The sequence below is a fragment of the Somniosus microcephalus genome, chromosome 3 (assembly GCF_052327205.1).
Source record: "Somniosus microcephalus isolate GS21.2 chromosome 3, FLI_Smic_1.0, whole genome shotgun sequence".
NCBI lineage: Eukaryota > Metazoa > Chordata > Chondrichthyes > Squaliformes > Somniosidae > Somniosus > Somniosus microcephalus.
The window spans coordinates 287,169,816-287,192,928 of NC_140989.1; the positions used below are offsets into that span (position 1 = coordinate 287,169,816).

The 23,113-nt window shown below is 44.9% G+C and overlaps 1 protein-coding gene across 4 annotated transcripts in view; it reads left to right on the top strand.

Moving 5' to 3' along the window:
- Positions 1–23,113, top strand: part of lepr (leptin receptor) — a 249,473-nt gene that overhangs the window by 180,578 nt on the left and 45,782 nt on the right. For all 4 annotated transcript variants that reach the window (XM_085982710.1, XM_085982712.1, XM_085982709.1 and 1 more), the window contains 2 exons: positions 626–842; positions 1,046–1,237. In XM_085982710.1, the coding sequence (XP_085838836.1) occupies positions 626–842; positions 1,046–1,237 (409 nt within the window). The remainder of the gene's footprint in view (positions 1–625; positions 843–1,045; positions 1,238–23,113) is intronic.

Genomic DNA, 23,113 nt, shown 5'->3' on the forward strand with positions numbered 1-23,113 from the left:
CGGGGGGGCGCCACCCAATATTACAGCCGGGGCGCGAGCGGGGCACTGTGCACGATGATGACGTCATCGCCGGCGGCGCAGTGCTGCATGGCGCTAACAGTTAACGCCACTGCTAAGCTCCCACTGAATTTTGCAGGAGGCGTTAGCGGCACCGCGCCCCGGTGCTAGTTGATTTGCGCCCCGTTATGGCGCTAATGGGAGGCGCAAATCAACCGAATTTAGCCCCCATAATATATACACGCACAGCAGGAACAACCAATATAAATTTGTTAATTGATGCATTAGAGAGCAACACAAATATGAAATAAAAGCAAGAAACTTAGTTAATAAGCAAAAAGAAAAAGAGACAAAGAAAAAATGAAAAACACACCATAAGAAAAATACAGCATTTTTGGAAAAAATACACAATCAGTCACAGATGAGTAAACAGTTATGCATTGTGAAATGAACATTTGATGCCCTAGCCTTTCATTTCCATGAATGAAGTACTGTACCTTGGTGGTTTTATAGGTAGTGTACTTGCCAGTTAAATCAATATTGTTATTGTAATTGCAAATAGTATGAATAGAAAATGAATTTGAAATCTTTTTGACAACAAAATGAGAATCTTCTGTTTTCAATACAGCCTCTGACAAAAGGTGAAGCCTTGTGCAGCGTGAAAGGTTTTAAATTGAAATACCAATCAACAGAAAACATTACCTGGCTGGAACATGTTGGAGATGTTACAAGTTACAGCTTTCCTCTGACTAATGAAATTAAGAGTGTCTCAGTGATTGCTTTCAATTCTATTGGTTCTTCTAGAAGGAATTTTAAGCTAATATTGTCAAAGGACAGCAGCAAAGGTTGGTTCAATATATTATAGTCCACTCTGTGACTATAGATGTTCCTTACATAGCACAGTGAGAGTTCTATGTAAAATTAGATTACAGTAAAGTAATGAATGGATTTTATTACCTGTATAATCAATAACTTCAATGATTGAGCAATAAGAGCTTTGTATTTACTGTCATATCATTTGTAATTAAAAAAAAATGTTTGATCACAGCAGTGCACGTTCTTCGATCGCTTCACGCCTCAGTGATAAACAGCAGTTGTGTAATGGTTTCTTGGAGCGTGTTTCCTCTGAATTACCAACCGACGTCTTTTGTGATAGAATGGAAAAGCCTGCCAAATAATGATGAGGGAAGAATGAAGTGGATGAGGATTTCTGCAAGCCTCACGAGAGTATACGTTTACGGTAGGTTTAGTTTTGTAATTAAAAAATCCTGGGAATTACTCTGTGGATAATTTTCAGTGTCAACTTTTGTCTGATTACGCATCTGTGAAGCACCTGGGATGGTTTGCTAAATTAAAGGTGCTATATAAACGCAAATTGTTGTTGATACGGAATCGTGGCTTTTATTCTATTGCTAGTCTTAATAGAAAGGTCCCAATTTACACTGCTTGAAAGACCTGCAGGTCTAACATTGGATACCATTTATCTGAATTTGTGCGACCTTGCTTCATGGTGTTGTGGCCTGGGGGGTGGGGGCGGCGGGGTGGGGGGGGGGGGCGGAGGTGGGGGTTGGGCTCTTACAGTTATAGGGCTACTTAATAACAATACCTGACTTTAAAAAAATGAATAAAACTAAAAAGATTATTGGAAGAATATAAGAGGTTGTGCGGAATTTCTGGACCTTAAAGCCTAGTTAAATGATGTTTTACCAAGAAGTAAAGTGGACATTTCATTAAATGCACCTCTCTAACCTGGAAAGTGGAGCAGGGTGGAAACAATAACTTGTATTTATATAATGTAAATAACATTAGGGGTGGGAGAAGCAGTGGAGGCAGCTGTATGGATGGTCTTGATTCAGGAGACAAAAGTATCTGTGAGCTCCTTGCATTTGGTGCCTGAGGAAGCTGGGAGAGCGATTTAAAGAGGCTGTCATGGGAAAAAGGAGCCCAGGGCTGTCTTTTTCCTCCTGGATAACTGTGAATTAATAGGTGTATTTTGCTGAAGAAATTAAAGAATGCTAATGTTTGATGTGATCAAACCAGATCTGTTGTGTGCTATGTACACTCGAATATAAGCCCATTCTTACTTGAAGGAGTGATGGTGGGGGCTATATTGGAAGGAACAATAAGGGTGGGAGACAATTTGCTGGACACAAAGGTGTTGAAAGCAGAGGTGAGGGAATGGTTATGCAGGTTAACATCAACAGAGATGTGATGACAGGTGGTGGACCAAAAGTGAGGGAGTTAGGAATTTTTGAGCCGGGACAGAGTTTTCCATGGAAGAATGGTGAGTAAAATGGGTTTGGAGGAGGGTAGTAAGGGAGATGAGGAAGTGATCAGAAGTTGCCTGGTCAGTGAAAGAGAACTTGGATGAAGAGAGGTGGAGGGTTGTGCAAGGATATGCGTGGGGGAGTTAATATGAAGAGTGAGAGTAAAGGAAGACAGGAGGGCAGTGAAGACAGAGAGGAGGGTCTAGGGTAGTTGAAGTGTAGGTTCAAATTATTGATGATAAGTCACTTTGCAGAGATAGAGGGAAAAGAAATAGGAGGACAACTTGGTAAGAAAGTTTGTTATTGGATCTAATAATGGGGAATAGAAACATAGAAGATAGGAGCAGGAGTAGGCCATTCGGCCCCTCGAGCCTGCTCCACCATTCAATGAGATCATGGCTGATCATCCAAATTCAGTACCCTGTCCCTGCCTTCTCCCCATATCCCTTGATCCCTTTAGCCTTAAGAAATATATCTAAATCCTTCTTGAATATATTTAATGAATTGACCTCAACTGCCTTCTGTGGTAGAGAATTCCACAGGTTCACCACTCTCTGGGTGAAGAAATTCCTCCTCATCTCTGTCCTAAATGGCTTACCCCTTATCTTTAGACGGTGACCCCTGGTTCTGGCTCCCCCACCATCAGGAACATCCTTCCTGCATCTAGTCTGTCTAGTCCTGTTAGAATTTTATAAATTTCAATGAGATCCCCTCTCAATCTTCTAAACTCTAGCGAGTATAAGCCCAATCGACCCACTCTCTCCTCATACATCATTCCTGCCATCCCAGGTATCAGTCTGGTGAATCTTCGCTGCACTCCCTCCATGGCAAGAACATCCTTCCTCAGATAAGGCGACCAAAACTGCACACAATACTCAAGGTGTGGTCTCACCAAGGCCCTGTACAACTGCAGCAAGCCATCCTTGTTCCTGTACTCGAACTCTCTCACTACGAAGGCCAACATACCAATTGCCTTCTTAACCGCCTGCTGCACCTGCATGCTTACCTTCAGCCACTGGTGCACAAGGACACCCAGGTCTCGCTGCACTTCCCCTTCTCCCAATCTATTGCTGTTCAGATAATAATCTGCCTTCCTGTTCATGCCACCAAAGTGGATAATCTCACATTTATTCACATTATACTGCATCTGCCATGCATCTGCCCAATCACCTAACCTGCCCAAATCATACTGGAGTTTCTCGGCATCCTCTTCACAGCACACACGCCCACCCAGCTTTGTGTCGTCTGCAAACTTGAAGATATTACATCTAGTTCCCTCATCTAGATCATTAATATATATTGTGAATAGCTGGGGTCCAAGGACCGATCCCTGCGGTACCCCACTAGTCACTGCCTGCCACTTGGAAGAAGACCAGTTTATTCCAACTCTTTGCTTCCTATCTGCCAACCCGTTCTCTATCCAGGTCAGTACCTTACCCCCAATCCCATGTGCCTTAACTTTACACGCTAATCTCTTATGCGGGACCTTATCGAAAGCCTTCTGAAAGTCCAAATACACCACATCCACTGGTTCTCCCTTATCTATTCTACCAGTTACATCCTCAAAAAATTCTAGTAGATTAGTCAAGCATGATTTACCTTTTGTAAATCCATGTTGACTTTTCCGATCCTGTCACTGTTTCCCAAGTGCTCTGCTATTGCATCTTTTATAATGGACTCTAGCATTTTCCCCACTACCGATGTCAGGCTTACCGGTCTACAATTCCCCATTTTCTCTCCACCACCTTTTTTGAATAGTGGGGTAACATTAGCTACCCTCCAATCCATGGGAACTGTTCCAAAATCTATAGAATTTTGGAAGATAACCAACAATGCATCTACTATTTCTAGGGCCACTTCCTTAAGTACCCTAGGATGTAGATTATCAGGCCCTGGGGATTTATCGGCCTTCAATCCCGTCAATTTCCCTAATACCATTTCCCTACAAATACTGATTTCATTCAGTTCCTCCCTCTCATTAGACCCTATGTTCCCCGACATCTCTGGGAGGTTATTTGTGTCCTCCTTTGTGAAAACAGAACCAAAGTATGTATTTAATTGGTCTGCCATTTCTTTGTTCCCCACAATAAATTCCCCTGATTCTGGCTGCAAGAGACCTATGCTTGACTTCACCAATCTTTTTCTCTTCAGAGCAGATAAGAAAAGTAAAAGTAGGGGAACATCCAGGCAATAGTGACCATAATATAATACACTTTAAGATAATAATTGAGAAGGACATAAGTATGACGAAGACCAGGGTAATAGATTGGAGAAAGGATGATTTTTGAGGGGCTGATAATAGAACTTGGGAAAATAAAATGGACAACAGTATTGACAAACAATGACATAGAACAGCACTGGGAAACATTTAAAATGGTGTTCAGCAGAGTGCAGGAAAAATATATTCCATTAAAAAAACAAGAACAAGCTAAACACTAATGCGACACCATGGATGAATAAAGCCATAAGGGAAAAATTGAGGGTAAGGAAAGAGGCATACATTAAGTACATGGACAGCAGGGGAGAGCATGATAAGAGAGAATATGAAGAGATTAGGAGAGAAATAAAAAGAAAAACAATTAGGAAGGCAAAGAAGAACTATGAAATTAAATTATCAAGGAACAAAAAACAAAATAGTAAAATATTTTACAGGCACATAAATAAAAAATGGAAGGTCGGGATGGGAATAGGACCAATAAGATATAGACAGAATAATACCACAGGCAGCGATAGAGAGATGGCAGAAATATTAAATAATTACCGTGCTTCAGTATTTACCAAAAAGATAGAACAGGTGGACATGACATCGAATGATGAGATTAGTGACGGCATTTAAAATAAAAGGAGGAGATATATTAAATAAACTAATGAAACTCAAAGAGGATAAAACCCCTGGTGTGGATGGATTACATCCACGCATTTTAAAAGAATCTAAGGAAGAGATAGCGGAGGCATTACTACACATATTTAATAATTTGTTAGAACAGGGTGTAATGCCAGAGGACTGACAGATAGCTAATGTAATACCTATATTTCAGAAGGGAGATAGAACATGTCTAGGGAATTATAGACCAGTCAGCTTAACATCGGTGACAGAAAAATTAATGGAATCCCTACTAAAGGAGAAAATAGAAGAATATCTAGAAAGCAAAAATATAATACTGAGTAGTCAGCGTGGATTTCAAAAGGGAAAGTCTTGCCTGACCTACCTCATTGAATTTTTTAAAGAGGTAACAGAGAGAGTCGACAATGGTAATACAGTAGATGTAATTTATCTATATTTTCAAAAGGCCTTCGATAAGGTACCACATAATAGACTAATGAATAAGGTCAGAGAATGCGGAGTCAGGGGACAAGTAGCAGAATGGATTGCTGGCTGGCTTCAGGACAGAATGCAGAGAGTGGGAGTAAATGGTAGCTATTCACAGTGGCAGAAGGTGGGTAGTGACGTTCCACAAGGATCAGTGCTGGGACCACTGCTGTTCACAATTTATATTAACGATTTAGACTTTGGAATCAAAAACACAATTTCTAAAGTTGCGGATGACACCAAATTGGGGGAATAGTCAATACCGAGGAGGACTGCAACAAATTACAGGAAGACATTAATAAACTTGCAGAATGAGCATATAATTGGCAAATGAATTTCAACACATAAATGTGAGGTATTACATTTTGGTAGGAAGAACTGGGAGGTCACTTATTACTTGGAGGGTGCGAGTCTAGGTGGGGTAGAGGAACAAAGGGATCTTGGAGTACAAATACACAAATCACTAAAAGTAGTGACACAGGTTAGCAAGGCCATGAAAAAAGCAAACCAAGCACTAGGGTTTCTTTCTAGAGGGATAGAATTGAAAAGTAGGGAAATTATGCTAAACCTGTATCGAACCTTGGTTAGACCACACTTGGAGTACTGCATACAGTTCTGGTCGCCATATTATAAAAAGGATATAGAGGCAATGGAGAAGGTGCAGAGAAGATTTACAAGGATAATACCAGAAATGCAAGGGTATACCTATCAGGAAAGGATGAACAGGCTGGGTCTCTTTTCTCTTGAAAAGAGAAGGCTGAGGGGTGACCTAAAAGAGGCCTTTAAAATTAGGAAAGGTTTTGATAGAGTGGATACAGAGAGAATGTTTCTACTTGTGGGGAAGAGAATAACTAGAGGCCATCAATATAAGATAGTCACCAAGAAATCCAATAGGGAATTCAGAAGAAACTTCTTTGCCGAGAGAGTGGTGAGAATTCGGAACTCGCTACCACAGGGAGTGGTTGAAGCGAATAGAATAGATGCATTTAAGGGGCGGTTAGATAAGCATATGAGGGAGAAGGGAATAGAGGGTTCATAGAGTCCAAGGGCATGATCTTGCCAGCCCTGGGGAGACAGGTATGGAGGTGGGACTGCCGGGAAAATGTCAGAATCTGGGGGTGGGTGCGTATCCCACCCCCGTGCCATCTTCCCAGGAGGCGGGTAGCCGACCCGCGTTGGGTCCCGAATCCTGGAGGCGTGAAGGGGATTACAGCCACTTAACTGCCTGTTAACAGGTAGTTAATAGGCAGTTAAGAGGATTTTCCCCATTTTTCCACCAGAGACGCGGGCTTCCTGGTGTCGGGAAACCCTGCCAGGGTCACCGAGGCGAGCAGTGGGTCTGCGGGGGTCGGAGGGGTACAAAAGTGGGCTGTGAAGGTAAGTGATGGGTGCAAGTGTGGAGAGTTAAGTATGTGAGGTGAATGACAAGTTGGGCGGGCTTAACGAGGTCAATCAAGGGAAAATAGCGTGGGTTGGCCACAAGCCGATAGTGGCAGGACAACGACCCGACAAGCAGCAGTCCCGCCTCCAACGCGCCCCCATTGGCAAAATCGCCCCCATAGAGTCATAACGGCACAGAAGGAGGCCATTCGCCCATCGAGTCCGTGCCGGCTCTCTGTAGAGCAATCCAGTCAGTCCCATTCCCCCGCTCTATCCCCATAGCCCTGCAAGTTTATTTCCCTCAAGTGCCTATCCAGTCTCCCCTTGAAAACATTGAGTGTCTGTGCTTCCACCACTTCCGTTGACAGCGAATTCCAGGTCATCACCTCTCGTTTTGTAAAAAAGTTTTTCCTCACGACCCCCCTGTATCTCTTGTCCAAAACCTTAAATCTGTGTCCCCTAGTCCTTGTACCATCAACTAGTGAGAACAGCCTTTCCCCGTCTAGCCTATCCAAACCCGTCATAATCTTGTACACCTCTATCAAATCACCCCTCAACCTCCTTTGCTCTAATGAAAACAAATCCAGCTTCTCCAACCTGTCCTTGTAGCTAAGATCCCCCATCCCCGGAGCCATTCTGGTAAATCTCCTCTGCACCCTCTCAAGTGCCTTCACATCCTTCCTAAAGTGTGAAGACCAGAACTGGACGCAATACTCCAGTTGTGGCCTAACCAGCGCTTTATAAAGGTTCAGCATAACTTCTCTACTTTTGTACTCAATACCTCTATTTATGAAGCCCAAGATCCCATATGCTTTGTTAACCACTCTCTCAATATGTCCTGCCACATTCAGGGACCAATGCACATTAACTCCCATGTCCCTCTGTCCCTGCACACTCTTTAAAACTGTGCCATTAAAAGGTGGTTATGCTGATAGTTAGATGAGGAAAGACAGGAGGAGGCTCGAGTGGAGCATAAATGTCGGCATGGACTGGTTGGGCCGAATGGTCTGTTTCTGTGCCGTATATCCTATGTAATCCTATGTAAAAGTTGACTCAGCACTTGGAGGGACAGAACATGACGAGGTTTTTAAAGGAAAGATGGGATGGAAGAGAATGAGCTGTTCAAAGGAGAAGCTGCTGACAAAATAGGAGGGAGAAAGGCTAAGATGAGATTTGGTGATGAAGGCCACACCACTGCCATGGTGGTTTGGGCGAGGTTGGTAGAAAGCCACGCGGGAGGCTTCTTTAAGTGGAAGGGATTTGCTGCCCAGAAACTAGCATGTCAATAGATACATCCACAATGAGGCTATGAATGGCAAGCATCTAGTTTGTGAGTGAGCAAACATACTACAGGAAACTTTCGATTTACCGGCACCTAAATAACCGGAAATCTCGGTTAACCGGCAAAATTCAGGAGTAGGTTCAGGTAACTTTTATTACTTGCCTTCCTCCATGTGTTGCTGTGCAAGGGCGTGGCTGCAGCTGTTGCTAAGCTACAGAGACGCTTGCAACTTGTGGCCATTGTTTTGAAGCTGCAACAGGGTTTGTTGCTTTATACGGAGCTCTCAGCTCCGTATCTTTTACTATAGTGTTTGGTTATCCGGAATTTTTGATGAACCGGCACCACGTCGGTCCTGTCCGTGCCGGATAAAAAAAAGTTTCCTGTAGAGGGATATATGAAGGGGAAATGATTGTTCATCTGCTGGCAGGTTCAAATGGCATTGTTTTATTTATTTTTTCTCCCTTCTATTCATGTGCTATTTTTTTCAGTAGACATAGGCTTGGTTGTGACACGAGAAATCAAAGCATTTTTATAGATGGATGAATGGGCCTTGTGTATTCATTTTACCCATGCCCCATGCTGCCCAATCCCCAGCTAACAGCACACATTAAATCCTGAAACAGAAACAGACAATGCTGGCAGCACACAGCAGATCAGTCCGCACCTGTGGAGAGAACGGCACAGACCCTACCTCAAGACTGAACCATACCAGGCAGGCATATTAATACACAGAAATGAAGGGAAGAGGGAAAATATAAACATACAAATATAAAATATAGACAAATTCAGAGAGGAATCATGAGTGGATATTTTTCAGTTTTGAAGGAAGGTCTGCACCTAAAGCATTAACTTGTCTATTCTCTCCACAAATGCTGTGTGTTTCCAATATTTTCTGTTTTTCTTTCACCATTGGCCTTCAGCTGCTTAGGCCCTAAGCTCTGGAATTCCCTCCCTAAACCTTTCCAACTCTCTATCTCTCCTCCTTTAAGATGCTCCTTAAAACTACCTCTTTGACCAAGCTTTTGGTCATCTGTCCTAATATCTCCTTCTGTGGCTCGGTGTTAAATTTTGTTTGATTACGCTCCTGTGAAATGCCTTGGGAAGTTTTACTATGTTAAAGGCGATATATAAGTACAAGTTGTTGTTGATGTTTCAAATTTCCAATATCTGCAGTAAAATCCTGGGCTGTCAATAGTGATGGGGTGGGGAGGAGGTTGAACCGAACTTTTATTATGCTGTTAAGTATATTTATTGATATTCTAAAATGTCTTAGCTCCTGACCCAGCAGTCTCAGTATAACATATTAATCAAACTTATTTGACATTTCTTGAAGAAATTATATTTTTATTAGATTTTTATTTGTCTTATATTTAAAGGGTACTATAGTGAAGTTAACTGTCCTGTTACTTTCAAACAAAGTGGAAATATATCACTTTTAAAAATAGATTGTGAAATCTCCTTGACCGTTTCCTTTTTATTACAATGTTGGGATAGAGTAGAAAGCTTTACTCTACATCTGGGGTGTGCTATGCTTGGTTTGCGAGTGCTTAGTGTTGGCCCTGTAAAGTCTGTAGGTTGTGCAGTAAATAACTTCAGAGACTTTAGAAGTACAAACAAAACAGGTCTTTACTATTCAGAGGTCTGTGCGATTTCTGCCCTAGTTAACGTATCACAACCCTTATATACTGGTGTGGTCACTATCGGTATTACAGTATACATGAGCCAATAAATAGTGCCACCCTGAAGTAGTGCTCTTAAAGGCGAACGGTCACATTCTATAGTTCCCTTAAAGGTAAACGGTTACATACACAACACTCCTCCCTTCCTAGCTTATTACTTACAGAATCCCGTTAAACATACAATCTTCAATTTTATATAAACAGGTTGCAGATATACTCTCGATGGAGTCAACGTCATATAACAATTTACAGATATACTCTCGATGGAGTCAACGTCATATAACTTCATGTTTAACATAACATAATAACATATATAACTTCATGTCAAAACAGATCACAGATTCAGTCTCTGTGGAAAACAGTTCATAGATTCAATCTCTGTGGTGTAGTCGGTTCACATTGCTGGAGTGACTCATTCAATAGTCCTTCCATGGGTTTAACAGTTTGAACTTCCGAACTGAATTGGCTCCGTTCGGAGGGACCACGTGTGTGATCTGGTAGAGGTAATCATGGTTCAGATGGGTCATCTTCTGTTTCGACTTTTCCTTTTCTGCTTCTCGGAGACTCTCTGGGCTCCACTGTCAGCTGCCAGCTGCATGCGCAGTTCCTCCTTCTCTTCCTCCTTTTTCCGTAGTAGAGCCACCTTCTCCCGATGTTCCGTAGACTTTCGGTGCTCCTCCATGATTTCTGTATGGTGGGAGTCGAAGTTACAAGTTGGGCAGGACAGGACATAGTAATATTCGGAGTCGTCCTGAGCTAGGCCAGCGAGAGGGTCTTCTATGTCCTCCCTACCCAGCTGGACGTCAGCCAGCTTTTGTTCCAAATCCAGACATCTTTCCTGAAGAGACTTCTTCACGTGTTCCGCTTCCTCTAACTTTTTCTGGGCTTTCAGCAAGTTGTTTACTAATGACCTCATTTGTGATTTTAATACTTCAACTTCCTTTGGAGATTGATTGATCGGACTATTCAATCCCTCTACCGGAGCAGTTGTTTCAGCGTTCTGTTGTTCAACCTTGACATGAGTCAGCGTACTTTTGGTATCTAAGGGTTGCTCTGCTGCCATCTTCTCAGTCTGTGTTGCAACCTCGGCTATTTCAATAACTTTTGAGAGCTCCAAACCCTTCTCCTCTGACGATTTAAGCTCATGTTCATGGCCCATTCTTACGGTCTCTGTGTTTCTTACAGTTCCCTTTTCTTCCACTGAGAAGATTTCCAGTTGCATCTGTTCTTCAAGTCGTTGGACCTCGGCCATTGCCGCTTCATATTTATTTTGTGTTTCCTTTAATAATTTAACGAGTTCTTGGACATCCTGTATTCCCTGTTCTGGTATGTCTTCCACCACTAATTTTTTTCCTATGGATTGAATCCCTAACGATGAGTCAGCCTTGGCCTGAAGCTCATCAAACATTTCCTGCAGACTTTGTAATTCTTGCTTATGGTCAACCTTTAGTCGTTCATGTTCTTTCACTAACACGAGCTTTTCGGAAGTTGCCAAGTTAACCCCTTCCAGGATTGTAGTCCGAGCCTGTTCATACTGTTCTTTCAACTCGTTACACTCTGCTTGCAACAAGTCGTAGAGGTGAACTGGAATACCATCCTGACTTCCTGAAGATTCCTCTTCCTTTGGATCGTTCTGTGTATATTCTAGTTCCTGAACAGCCTCAGGGAGATGTGATTGGTACTTGGCCACGATGGCTCTATGGTCGCTCTCTGCTTGAGCGAGCTGTCTCTGTTGTCTTTCCAGGGACTCCCATTCGGTGTCCCAGAACTTTTTCACCTTTTCCATCTCTTGTAGGAGACGGGCACTCAACTGTTCTAATTGCCGTTGTACTTTGACATGTCGTTGTACTTTGACATAACGTTGAGTTCTAGCCCGGTGTTCCTCCGTAATGCATCTGTCTGTAGCTTGAACAGACGCAGAATTCTCTGTCTTTATGCACGCCATCGATTTCCCAACCTTAGTCCGTGAGTTCATGTTAATCTTGTTTTTCATACATAAGCTGGACTTATCGTCTTCCGGCTCGGAGTCTGAGCTGCTTGTCTGCACCGAGTCCTCACTCGTCATTGCTTGTCGGTAGTGCCATTCCATGTCTATTTTCTTGATCCACTCCCGTCCCAGAAGTGGTGGTCCTCCCTCAGGTAGTACGTACAGATACATTCGTGGGTGTTCTTTACCCCTATCTCTCACCTTGACTCGTATTTTTCCCAGGGGGTATACATGATGCCCCGTGTATGTCTGTAATACGAATTTGGTATTTCTTAAGGGTATGTGAGAGAATAGCCGGTGATAGTCCTTTTGGTTGATGACGGATACAGCTGATCCCGTGTCCAGCTCCATTCGTACTTGGACTCCCGCTATTTTTAGTGTGACCCAGATCAACTGTAGATCAGTTACTTTACCCACATGGTGGATTCTCAGACTATCCAGCTCCTGGCTGTTTGGGTCTGAGTCTGAATTTTGTTCGTCTGAACTCTTTTCAGCCACCTGATGCACCTTGTTGTACTTTCCTTGTGGTGGTGGCTTCCTTTGCTTGTTGGTCTTCTTTCCGGACCTGCATACCTTCGCGATGTGACCCAGTTTGCCACATTTCCTGCACTCTTGGTTCTTAAACCAGCACTGATTCTGGTCGTGCGTTGTCTTTCCACAACGGTAGCATTTGGGAGTGCTTGTTGTAATTTGGTCCACCCCGAGTGCCGCCGCCTTTAGCTGCATTTCCGCCGTCCCTTTCGCTGCGGCTTCGTGCGATGAAGCTATGAGGACAGCCCTGTCCAGTGTGAGGTCGTTTTCTTCCAGAAGTCGCTTCTGCGTTCCTTCTTTGGCCAAGCCGCATACGAACTTGTCCCGCAGCGCCTCTGTCAAATTCCCTCCAAACTGGCAGTATTTCGCTAGCTTACGCAGTTCGACTAAGTATTCCGCATTGCTTTCATCTTGCCTCTGGGTTCTGGCGTAAAATTTAAATCGTTCAGCCAGCATCAACGGTGTGGGGTTCAAGTGATCCTTCAACACTGTTACGATCTCTTCGAAGGTCTGGTCCACTGGTTTAACTGGTGCTATTAGATGTTTCAAAAGCCCGTATGTTTTTGCTCCCATCGAATTTAACAAAGTTATTGCCTTGTTGTCATCCTCAATTTCGTTGGCTACGCAATATATTTCTATGCGTTCCACATACGTGGCCCAGTCTTCTATTTCTGCATTAAAGTCATTAATATTTCCTCGCTTAGGCATCTTCTCTTTTTGAGAACAGTACAAGTATTACTTTACTTATTATTAATTTTCTTCTCTCTTCTTGAGAACACACCAGCCTTTCTGAAAAATCTTATTACTTTTCTGAAATTCTTAATAATTTCCAAGATGGCGGTTTCCCGCTTCTTCCTTCTTCTTCAGCGGTTTTCCCCGAAAAATGGCGGCTTTCCCGCGCTTCTCGCTCTCCCCGCCCACTTCAATGGCGGTTTTCCCGCGCTTGGCGGTCTTCACCCGGTCCCCCGACGCCGTCTGTCAGCCCGAGTGCGGTCCTTATCTATAATGCGATCGCTGGATCGCGAAGCGGCTGCCGGCCCTTATCTGTAGATCCGATCGCTCTCGCGGCTCTCGGCCCTTATCTGGAGATGCGATCGCTGGCTTGCAACGCCTCCCGCTCGGCTCTGGCTCCCCCGCTCGCGCGGCTCTCGGCTCTGACACTCCCGCGCCTACTCGCAGGCTCAGCGCTTCGTGGCAGCGGTTGCTGCACGGCTTCTCACATTGCCCGCGGTCCGGCTGTCACCCGACGCCGTTGGACCCGAATGCTTTGCCCTTCTCCTCCAAATACTTCTACCCCGTTTTAAATTTTTTTTTATTTGTTTTAACTACTCACAGTCTCTTCGGCTGCCTTGTTTTAGGCTGATTGGCTCGCTCAAGATGTGGTAGCAGGGTAATCTGTGCCTGTTGCTGCCGCAGCTTTGCTGTTAATCTTCCAGCATCCAGTAAGTACTATACTTTTAGTAGACGGAGCCTCGTGTTTTCTTTTTGAAGCTCTCTGCTACTGGTTAGTCTTGCCGCAGGGTACGATCGGACTCGTCGCCACTGTAAAGTCTGTAGGTTGTGCAGTAAATAACTTCAGAGACTTTAGAAGTACAAACAAAACAGGTCTTTACTATTCAGAGGTCTGTGCGATTTCTGCCCTAGTTAACGTATCACAACCCTTATATACTGGTGTGGTCACTATCGGTATTACAGTATACATGAGCCAATAAATAGTGCCACCCTGAAGTAGTGCTCTTAAAGGCGAACGGTCACATTCTATAGTTCCCTTAAAGGTAAACGGTTACATACACAACAGGCCCAAGTGCTAGAAGTTGAAACATGTATTATTACCCAGCAGTTCAAGTCCTCATATTGATCTGTACAAAAATTTATCCCAAAATTATGTGTCCAAGAAAGCATCAAGGTGGTAATGAGCTGAACTCAAGATATCTCTTTAAGCAGGAAAATCCAGGGCCTAGCAATTCGTTTGCCCCTGAAAACGGGCGCGGGGATCGTGATGCACTGGCATCCTGTGCCTGTTGAGATGAAGGCTGATGGGTATACACAACGAAATATTTGGTGCATTGTCAGGCCTGTCAGAAAGCTGAGCGCAATATCAAGGAGCATGGAGGAGTCCGGCACCAACCTTGCACAGGGCTTTGCGCCGAGCTTGGAGCCCATTTCTTTCCAGCATGGAAGGGGTGGGCAAATCCATTAGCGCATTTGTGGATCCAACCATCATGCAGCGTCTGATGGCCGAAGTCTCAGCTTCCATTGCAGCACAAGCACAAGCCAGGCAGAGAAGGAGGACCAGGCAGGTAGGGCAGGAATCCCCAGAGTTCATCTCGCTCACTAACCAGCTTACAGTTCTGGAAACTGGTGGGGGTGATGGCTCCTCTGGGGAGAGCAGCCAGAGCCAAGGCCATGGCACCACAAGAGGCTCAGCTGCACAGGGGGGGAGGAATAAGAGTGGAAGAGCAATAGTGATAGCGGATTCATTAGTTAGGGGAACAGATAGGTGTTTCTGTGGACACAGTCGTGATTCCAGGATGGGTATGTGTTATGTTCATTAATAAATAGACATTCTTATTATGAACACAGCTAGCTTTTGCTAGCTACTTTTATTGAGCACATGTGGACTTGTACAGCATCTTGTAGAGGCTTCCATCTTGACTGCTGCCTTGTGGGTAGCCTAGCCTCATGGGTAATGTAATCTTAATATAATATATAGCTGGGTAGTGTAGTCTTATACATACAGCTATATACAGCTCTACAGCGCCACCTAGTGTCCACTATAGAATGACATGCTATTGATCACTACAGCATGTTGCCTCCCTGGTGTCAGGGTCAAGGATGTCACTGAGTGGCTGGAGGACACTCTGAGGGGGGAGGGTGAACAGCCAGAGTTCATTGTCCATATCGGTACCAACGACATAGGCAGCAAGAGGGATGAGGTCCTGCAGGCAGACTATAGGGAGCTAGGAAAGAGATTAAAAAGCAGGACCTCAAAGTTAGTAATCTCCGGATTACTCCTGGTGCCATGTGCTAGTGAGTACAGGAATAGGAGGATAGAACAGGTGAATGCATGGCTGGAGAGATGGTGCAGAAGGGAGGGCTTTAGATTCCTGAGGCATTGGGACCGTTTCTGGGGAAGGTGGGACCTGTACAAGCCGGACAGGTTACACCTCAATGGAGCTGGGACCAATATTCTCATGAGGAGGTTTATTAGTGCTGTTGGGGAGGGTTTAAACTAGCTTGGCAGGGGGATTGCACCAGCATATAGGAGTAGAAAGGAGGAATAAGGTGCATAAAAGAGTGAGGGGGAAAAATTCAGTTGGTTGCGCCTCCCGTTGGCGCCTTAAGAGGGCGCTAATGGGACGCAAACCAACTAGTGCCCGGGCGCGGCACTGCCCACGCCTCCCGCAAAATTCAGCGGGAGGTTAGTGGTGGCGCTAACCGGTAGCGCCCTGCGGCACTGCGCCACTGGTGATGACGTCATTAGCGTGTGCAGCGCCCTGCTCACACCCCAGCCACGATCTTCAGGAGCGCCCCCGACTTACCGCCGGACGCTATGTCCGACGGGGTCAGGGGGGCGTACCTGTGGCCGGGGAGGCGCAATTTAAAGGCAAGGTGCGGGTAGCCATTTTTGTTGCTGGCCGCCTGCCAGCACCTGCCTGCGCTCCCGTCCCAGACCTCCTGAAATGCCCCCCCCGTGGAGTGCTGGCTGCGCTCCAAGAGCCCGGCACTTCTCTTGAGTGCCGGGCTCTTTTGCCTGCGCTCCCGATCCCCGGGGGCCCAGCTGGGCCCCAGGTCGCGCTGCACAAGGCCCCTCCCCTTTAAGAAGGGGAAGAAGGCCTGTAATACTGCGGCATGACGTGCCGCAGCATGTGGCGCTGCGGCACATAATGCCGCAATATTGACTCACAGCGCCCCAAGAGGGATGCGGGGCGCTTCCAGTACACTCTCGGGAGCCGCAAGCCTACATTTCGTTGTACTGCACTTGTGCACTAACAATGACAATAAAAGTTGATTTGATTTGATTTGACAAAGTGTGGTGAATAAGATTGGTGAGCTACAAGCACAATTAGCCATGTGGCAATATGATGTGGCAATAGTGGAAACTTAATTTTCAAGAGTACAAGATGTTCAGAAAAGATAGGGAAGGAAAAAAGGGAGGTGGGGTGGCAGTGCTGATTAAGGAAGACATTGTAGTGTTGAAAACGGAGGATATTCTTGAGGGGACAAGGACAGAATCCATTTGGTTAGAATTGAGGAGTAAAAAGGGTATGATCACGCTATTGCGGGTATTCTATAGGCCTCCAAATAGTGAGAGGGAGGTAGAGGAGCAAATCTGTAGTGAAATTGCAGAGATATGCAAGAGCTATAGAGCGGTGATATTGAGGGACTTTAATTACCCAAATATCAATTGGGATAATGCTAGGGTAAAGGGAAAGGAGGGGGAGGAATTTCTGAAATATGTTCAGGAAAATTTCCTTGACCAGTATGTTCTTGGCCCAACTAGGAAGGAGGTATTGCTGGATCTGGTGCTGGGGAATGAGGTGGGCCAGGTCGATCAAGTGTCTGTGGGAGAACACTTTGGTATGAGTGATCATCGTATCATAAGATTTAGATTAGCAATGGAGAGGAGCAAGGAACAATCTGGAGTGGAACTTCTAAACTGGAATAGGGCTAACTTCAACGGGATGCAAAAGGATCTAACCAGGGCAAAATGGAACCAAAGATTGACGGGAAAAACTGTAATGGAACAATGGGTGATCTTTAAGGAGGAGATGTTCCAAGTACAGGCTAGGTATATTCCAATAAGAGGGAAGGGTAAGGGAACCAAAGCAAGGGCTCCTTGGATGATGAGGGAGACAGAGACAATGATGAAACAAAAAAAGAGGGTGTATGATGCATGTCACGTGAATTCTTCAAGGGAGAACCAGACCAAAAGTTGAGAGGGGAAGTGAAGATGAAATTAAGATTGGCAAAGAGAGAATATGAGAGTAGAGTGGCAGCTAACATGAAAGAGAATCCAAAAATCTTCTACCGGCATGTAAACAGTAAGCGGGTACTGAGAAGCAGGGTGGGGTCTATTTGGGACAAAGAAGGTAATATATGATTAGAGGCGCAGGGCAAGGCTAGAATACTCAATGAGTACTTTGTATCGGTGTTTACTAAGGAGGTGGATGCTGACAAAATATCGGTAGAAGTGGAAAAGGTAGAAGCAATGGAAAGGGTGAAAATTGATAGATAGGATGTACTAGAAAGGCTGGGTATGCTTAGAGTGGACAAGTCGCCTGGACCAGATGGCTTGCATCCCGTACAATAGCAAAATACTGCGGATGCTGGAAATCTGAAATAACAACAGAAAATGCTGGAAATACTCAGCGGGCCAGGCAGTGTCTGTGGAGAGAGAAACGGGGGGGGCGGGGTTTAGGAGGGGAGGAAGGAATTGAAAGAACATACTGTGAAAATGTTGCAAATGGGAATGGCAAAATCATACAGCATGAAAAATGGGGGCAGGGATTATTATCTGAAATTGTTGGACTTGATATTGAGTCCGGAAAGCTGTAAAGTGCCTAATCGAAAGATGAGGTGCTGTTCCTCGAGCTTACGTTGAGCTTCATTGGAACAATGTAATAGGCTGAGGACAGAGAGATCAGAGTGGGAGTGAACATAAGAAACATAAGAAATAGGAGCAGGAGTAGGCCAATCGGCCCCTCGAGCCTGCTCCGCCATTCAATAAGATCATGGCTGATCTGATCCTAACCGCCAATCCACTATCACAGAACCGTCTCCTGAATCTAACAGAATTAGACACACGAAATAGGAGCAGGATCAGGCTACACGGCCCCTGGGCCCGCTCCGCTACCCACACGGCCATGACCGATCCGAACCTAGACTCATGTCCAAATTCCTGCCCGCTCCCTGTAACCTTTAATTCCCTTTACTTCTAGGAAACTGTCTATTTCTGTTTTAAATTTATGTAATGATGTAGCTTCTACAGCTTTTTGGGGCAGCATATTCCATGGACCTACCACCCTGTGAGTGAAGTAGTTCCTCCTCATCTCAGTTTTGAAAGAGCAGCCCCTTATTCTAAGACTATGCCCCCTAGTTCTAGTTTCACCCATCATCGGGAACATCTTCCCCGCATCCACCCGATCCAACCCCTTCACAATCTTATATGTTTCAATAAGATCGCCTCTCATTCTTCTGAACTCCAATGAGTAGAGTCCCAATCTACTCAACCTCTCCTCATATGTCCATCCCCTCATCCCCGGGATTAACCGAGTGAACCTTCTTTGTACTGACTCGAGAGCAAGTATGTCCTTTCTTAAGTATGGACACCAAAACTGTACGCAGTATTCCAGGTGCGGTCTGACCAATACCTTGTACAACTGAAGCAATACCTCCCTATTTTTTTATTCTATCCCCCTAGCAATGAAAGCCAACATTCCATTGGCCTTCTTAATCACTTGCTGCACCTGCATACTAACCTTTTGAGTTTTGTGCACCAGGACCCCCAGATCCCTTTGTACTTCAGTACTTTCCAGTTTCTTGCCATTAAGATAATAACTTGCTCTACGATTTTTCCTGCCAAAGTGCATAACCTCACACTTTCCAGTATTGTATTCCATCTGCCAAATCTCTGCCCACTTACTTAGCCTGTCTATGTCCCCTTGCAGGTTTTTTATGTCCTCCTCACTCACTACTATCCCTCCCATCTTAGTATCATCTGCAAACTTTGATATGTTACACTCGGTCTCCTCCTCCAAATCGTTAATATAGATTGTAAAGAGTTGGGGACCCAGCACTGACCCCTGCGGAACACCACTAGTTACTGATTGCCAGTCTGAGAATGAACCATTTATCCCAACTCTCTGCCTTCTGTTAGATAGCCAATCCTCTATCCATGCCAGAATATTACCCCAATCCCGTGATTTTTTATCTTAAGCAATAATCTTTTGTGTGGCACCTTGTCAAATGCCTTTTGGAAGTCTAAATACACTACGTCCACTGGTTCCCCTTTATCCACCCTATACGTTACTTCCTCAAAGAACTCCAGCAAATTTGTCAAACATGACTTCCCCTTCATAAAACCATGCTGACTTTGTCCTATTAAATTATGATTATCCAAATGTCCTGTTACTGTCTCCTTAATAATGGACTCCAAAATTTTACCTACCACAGATATTAGGCTAACCGGTCTATAGTTTCCAGCCTTCTGTCTACTGCCCTTTTTAAATAAGGGTGTTACATTTGCAGTTTTCCAGTCTGCCGGGACCTTTGCCGAGTCCAGGGAGTTTTGGAAAATTATTACCAATGCATCCACAATCCCTACCGCCACTTCCCTCAAGACCCTAGGATGTAAGCCATCAGGTCCAGGTGATTTATCCGCCTTGAGTCCCATTATTTTACCGAGTACCACTTCCTTAGTGATTTTGATCGTGTTTAGCTCCTCCCCCCCCTTTAGCCCACTGTTTGTCCAGTGTTGGGATATTCTTAGTGTCTTCTACTGTAAAGACTGATGTAAAATATTCATTCAGTGTTTTTGCCATCTCCATATTTCCCACCATTAATTTCCCGGTCTCATCCTCTAAGGGACCAACATTTACTTTAGCCACCCTTTTTCTTTTTATATAACTATAAAAACTCTTACTATCTGTTTTTATATTTTTTGCTAATTTACTTTCATAATCTATCTTCCCTTTCTTAATCAATCTTTTTGTTATTTTTTGCTGTCTTTTAAAGTTTTCCCAATCCTCTATCCTCCCACTAGATTTGGCTACCTTATATGCCCTTGTTTTTAGTCGAATACTATCCTTAATTTCTTTACTTAGCCACGGATGGCTGTCTTTTCTTTTACACCCTTTTCTTCTCAGTGGAATATATTTTTTTTGGAAGTTGTAAAATAACTCCTTAAATGTACACCACTGATCATGTATCGTCTTACCCTTTAATCTATTTTCCCAATCCACTCTACTCAATTCCGCTCTCATACCTTCATAGTCTCCTTTATTCAAGCTTAGCAGGCTTGTTTGAGATCCAACCTTCTCACCCTCTAATTGAATATGGAATTCAACCATGTTATGGTCACTCATTCCAAGGGGATCCTTTACTAGGACATTTTTAATTAATCCTGTCTCGTTACACAGGACCAGATCTAAGGTTGCTTGCCCCCTGGTCGGTTCAGTTACATACTGCTCAAGAAACCCATCCCTAATACACTCAATGAACTCATCCTCAAGGCAGCCCTGCCCAATTTGATTTGTCCAATTAATATGATAGTTAAAATCCCCCATAATTATAGATGTTCCCTTATTACAAGCCTCAACTATTTCCTGATTGATACTCCGTCCAACAGAGTTGCCACTGTTCGGAGGCCTATAGACTACGCCCACTAGTGTTTTTTTCCCCTTATTATTCCTTACCTCCACCCAAACTGTTTCATTATCCAGATCTTTTGACCCAATATCATTTCTCTGTATTACAGTGATTCCTTCCTTTATTAACATAGCCACCCCACCTCCCCTTCCTTCCTGCCTGTCCTTCCTGATCGTTAAATAACCTGGTATGTTTAATTCCCAGGCATTGTCACCCTGCAGCCATGTTTCTGTAATGGCCACAAGATCATACCCATATGTAGTTATTTGTGCCATTAACTCGTCTATTTTGTTACGAATGCTACGTGCATTCAGATAGAGAACTTTCAAAGATGTTTTGTGACACTTAGTTCCTGCTTTTGCCCTTTTTATTACTTTACCTTTTACTCCATACCTTCTGCCCCTTCCTGACACGCTCTGGTTTTTAATTTCCCCACTGCTACCTAAGTCTATGACCTTCTCTGTTGTCATTTTTATTATTTGCTCTCCAGGAACCTCCCCCCCACTAGTTAGTTTAAAGCCCTCTCTACAGCCTAGTTATATGATCTGCCAGGACTCTAGTCCCAGCACTGGCCAAGTGAAGCCCGTCTCGACGGAACAGCTCCCTCCTGCTCCAGTACTGGTGCCAGTGTCCCAGGAAGCAAAACCCATTTCTCCCACACCAGTCTTTGAGCCACGCATTTAACTCTCTAATTTTATTTGTCCTAGCCAAATTCGCTCGTGGCTCAGGTAATAATCCAGAGATTATTACCCTTGTGGTTCTGCTTTTTAATTTGGCCCCTAGCTGCTCAAACTCCCTCAGCAGAACCTCCTTCCTTGTCCTATCTATGTCGTTGGTACCAACGACAACTGGATCCTCCCCCTCCCACTCCAAGTTTCTCTCCAACCCAGAGGAGATGTCCTTAACCCTGGCACCGGGTAGGCAACACAGCCTTCGGGACTCTCGCTCTCGGCTGCAAAGAACTCTATCTATCCCCCTAACGATACTATCCCCTACCACTACAACATTTCTTTTAACTCCCCCCACTTGAATGGCCCCCTGCTCCACGGTGCTGTGGCCAGGTTGCTCATCCTCCCTGCAGTCCCTGCTCCTGTCCCCACAGGGAGTAAGAGCCTCGAACCTGTTGGACAAGTGCAAGGGCTGTGACTCCTCCAACACTACCTCCTGGATCCCCGTACCTGCCTCACTTCTAGTCACACCATCCTGACCCTGGCCACGGACTACATCTGCATTAATTAATCTAATTGGTGTGACTACCTCATGATACACAGAGTCCAGGTAACTCTCCCCCTCCCTGATGTGTCTCAGTATTTGAAGCTCGGACTCCAGCTCTTCAACACGGAGCCGGAATTCCTCGAGCAGCCAACACTTACTGCAAATGTGATCACCATGAGCATCAATGGTGTTCACCAGCTCCCACATATTGCAGCAGCAACACATCGCCTGATCTCCGATTCTATGTAATTAATTAAATTTATTATTATTCTTAAATATCCTCTGCCCCGATTCTAGATGGTGAATATCACACCTTAGAAACTATAAACCAAAGAGATTTAAGCTTAAAAGGGAGAAATACTTACCAACCAATCACTTACCCGCTTTCTGGTGATGTCACACTTGGATTACTTTTTACCTTTCTCCTTCCAGACTGGAGACTGGTTTTACCTGGTCTCTGGGGATTTTATAGCCCCGCTCTGCCGCTCAGGTTTCCCGCCGACGCTGTGAGGCCTTACCTGGTCTCTGGGGATTTTATAGCCCCGCTCTGCCGCTCAGGTTTCCCGCCGACGCTGTGAGGCCTTACCTGGTCTCTGGGACTTTTATAGCCCCGCTCTGCCGCTCAGGATTCCCGCCGACGCTGTGAGGCCTTACCTGGTCTCTAGGGACTTTTACAGTCCCGCTCTGCCGCTCAGGTTTCCCGCCGACGCTGTGAGGCCTTACCTGGTCTCTGGGGACTTTTATAGCCCCGCTCTGCCGCTCAGGTTTCCCGCCGACGCTGTGAGGCCTTACCTGGTCTCTGGGGACTTTTATAGCCCCGCTCTGCCGCTCAGGTTTCCCGCCGACGCTGTGAGGCCTTACCTGGTCTCTGGGGACTTTTATACCCCGCTCTGCCGCTCAGGTTTCCCGCCGACACTGTGAGGCCTTACCTGGTCTCTGGGGACTTTTATAGCCCTGCTGCTGCCGCTGAATTCCCGCCGACGCACTGAGGCCTTACCTGGTCTCTGGGGACTTTTATAGCCCCGCTCTGCCGCTCAGGATTCCCGCCGATGCTGTGAGGCCTTCCCTGGTCTCTGGGGACTTTTATAGCCCCGC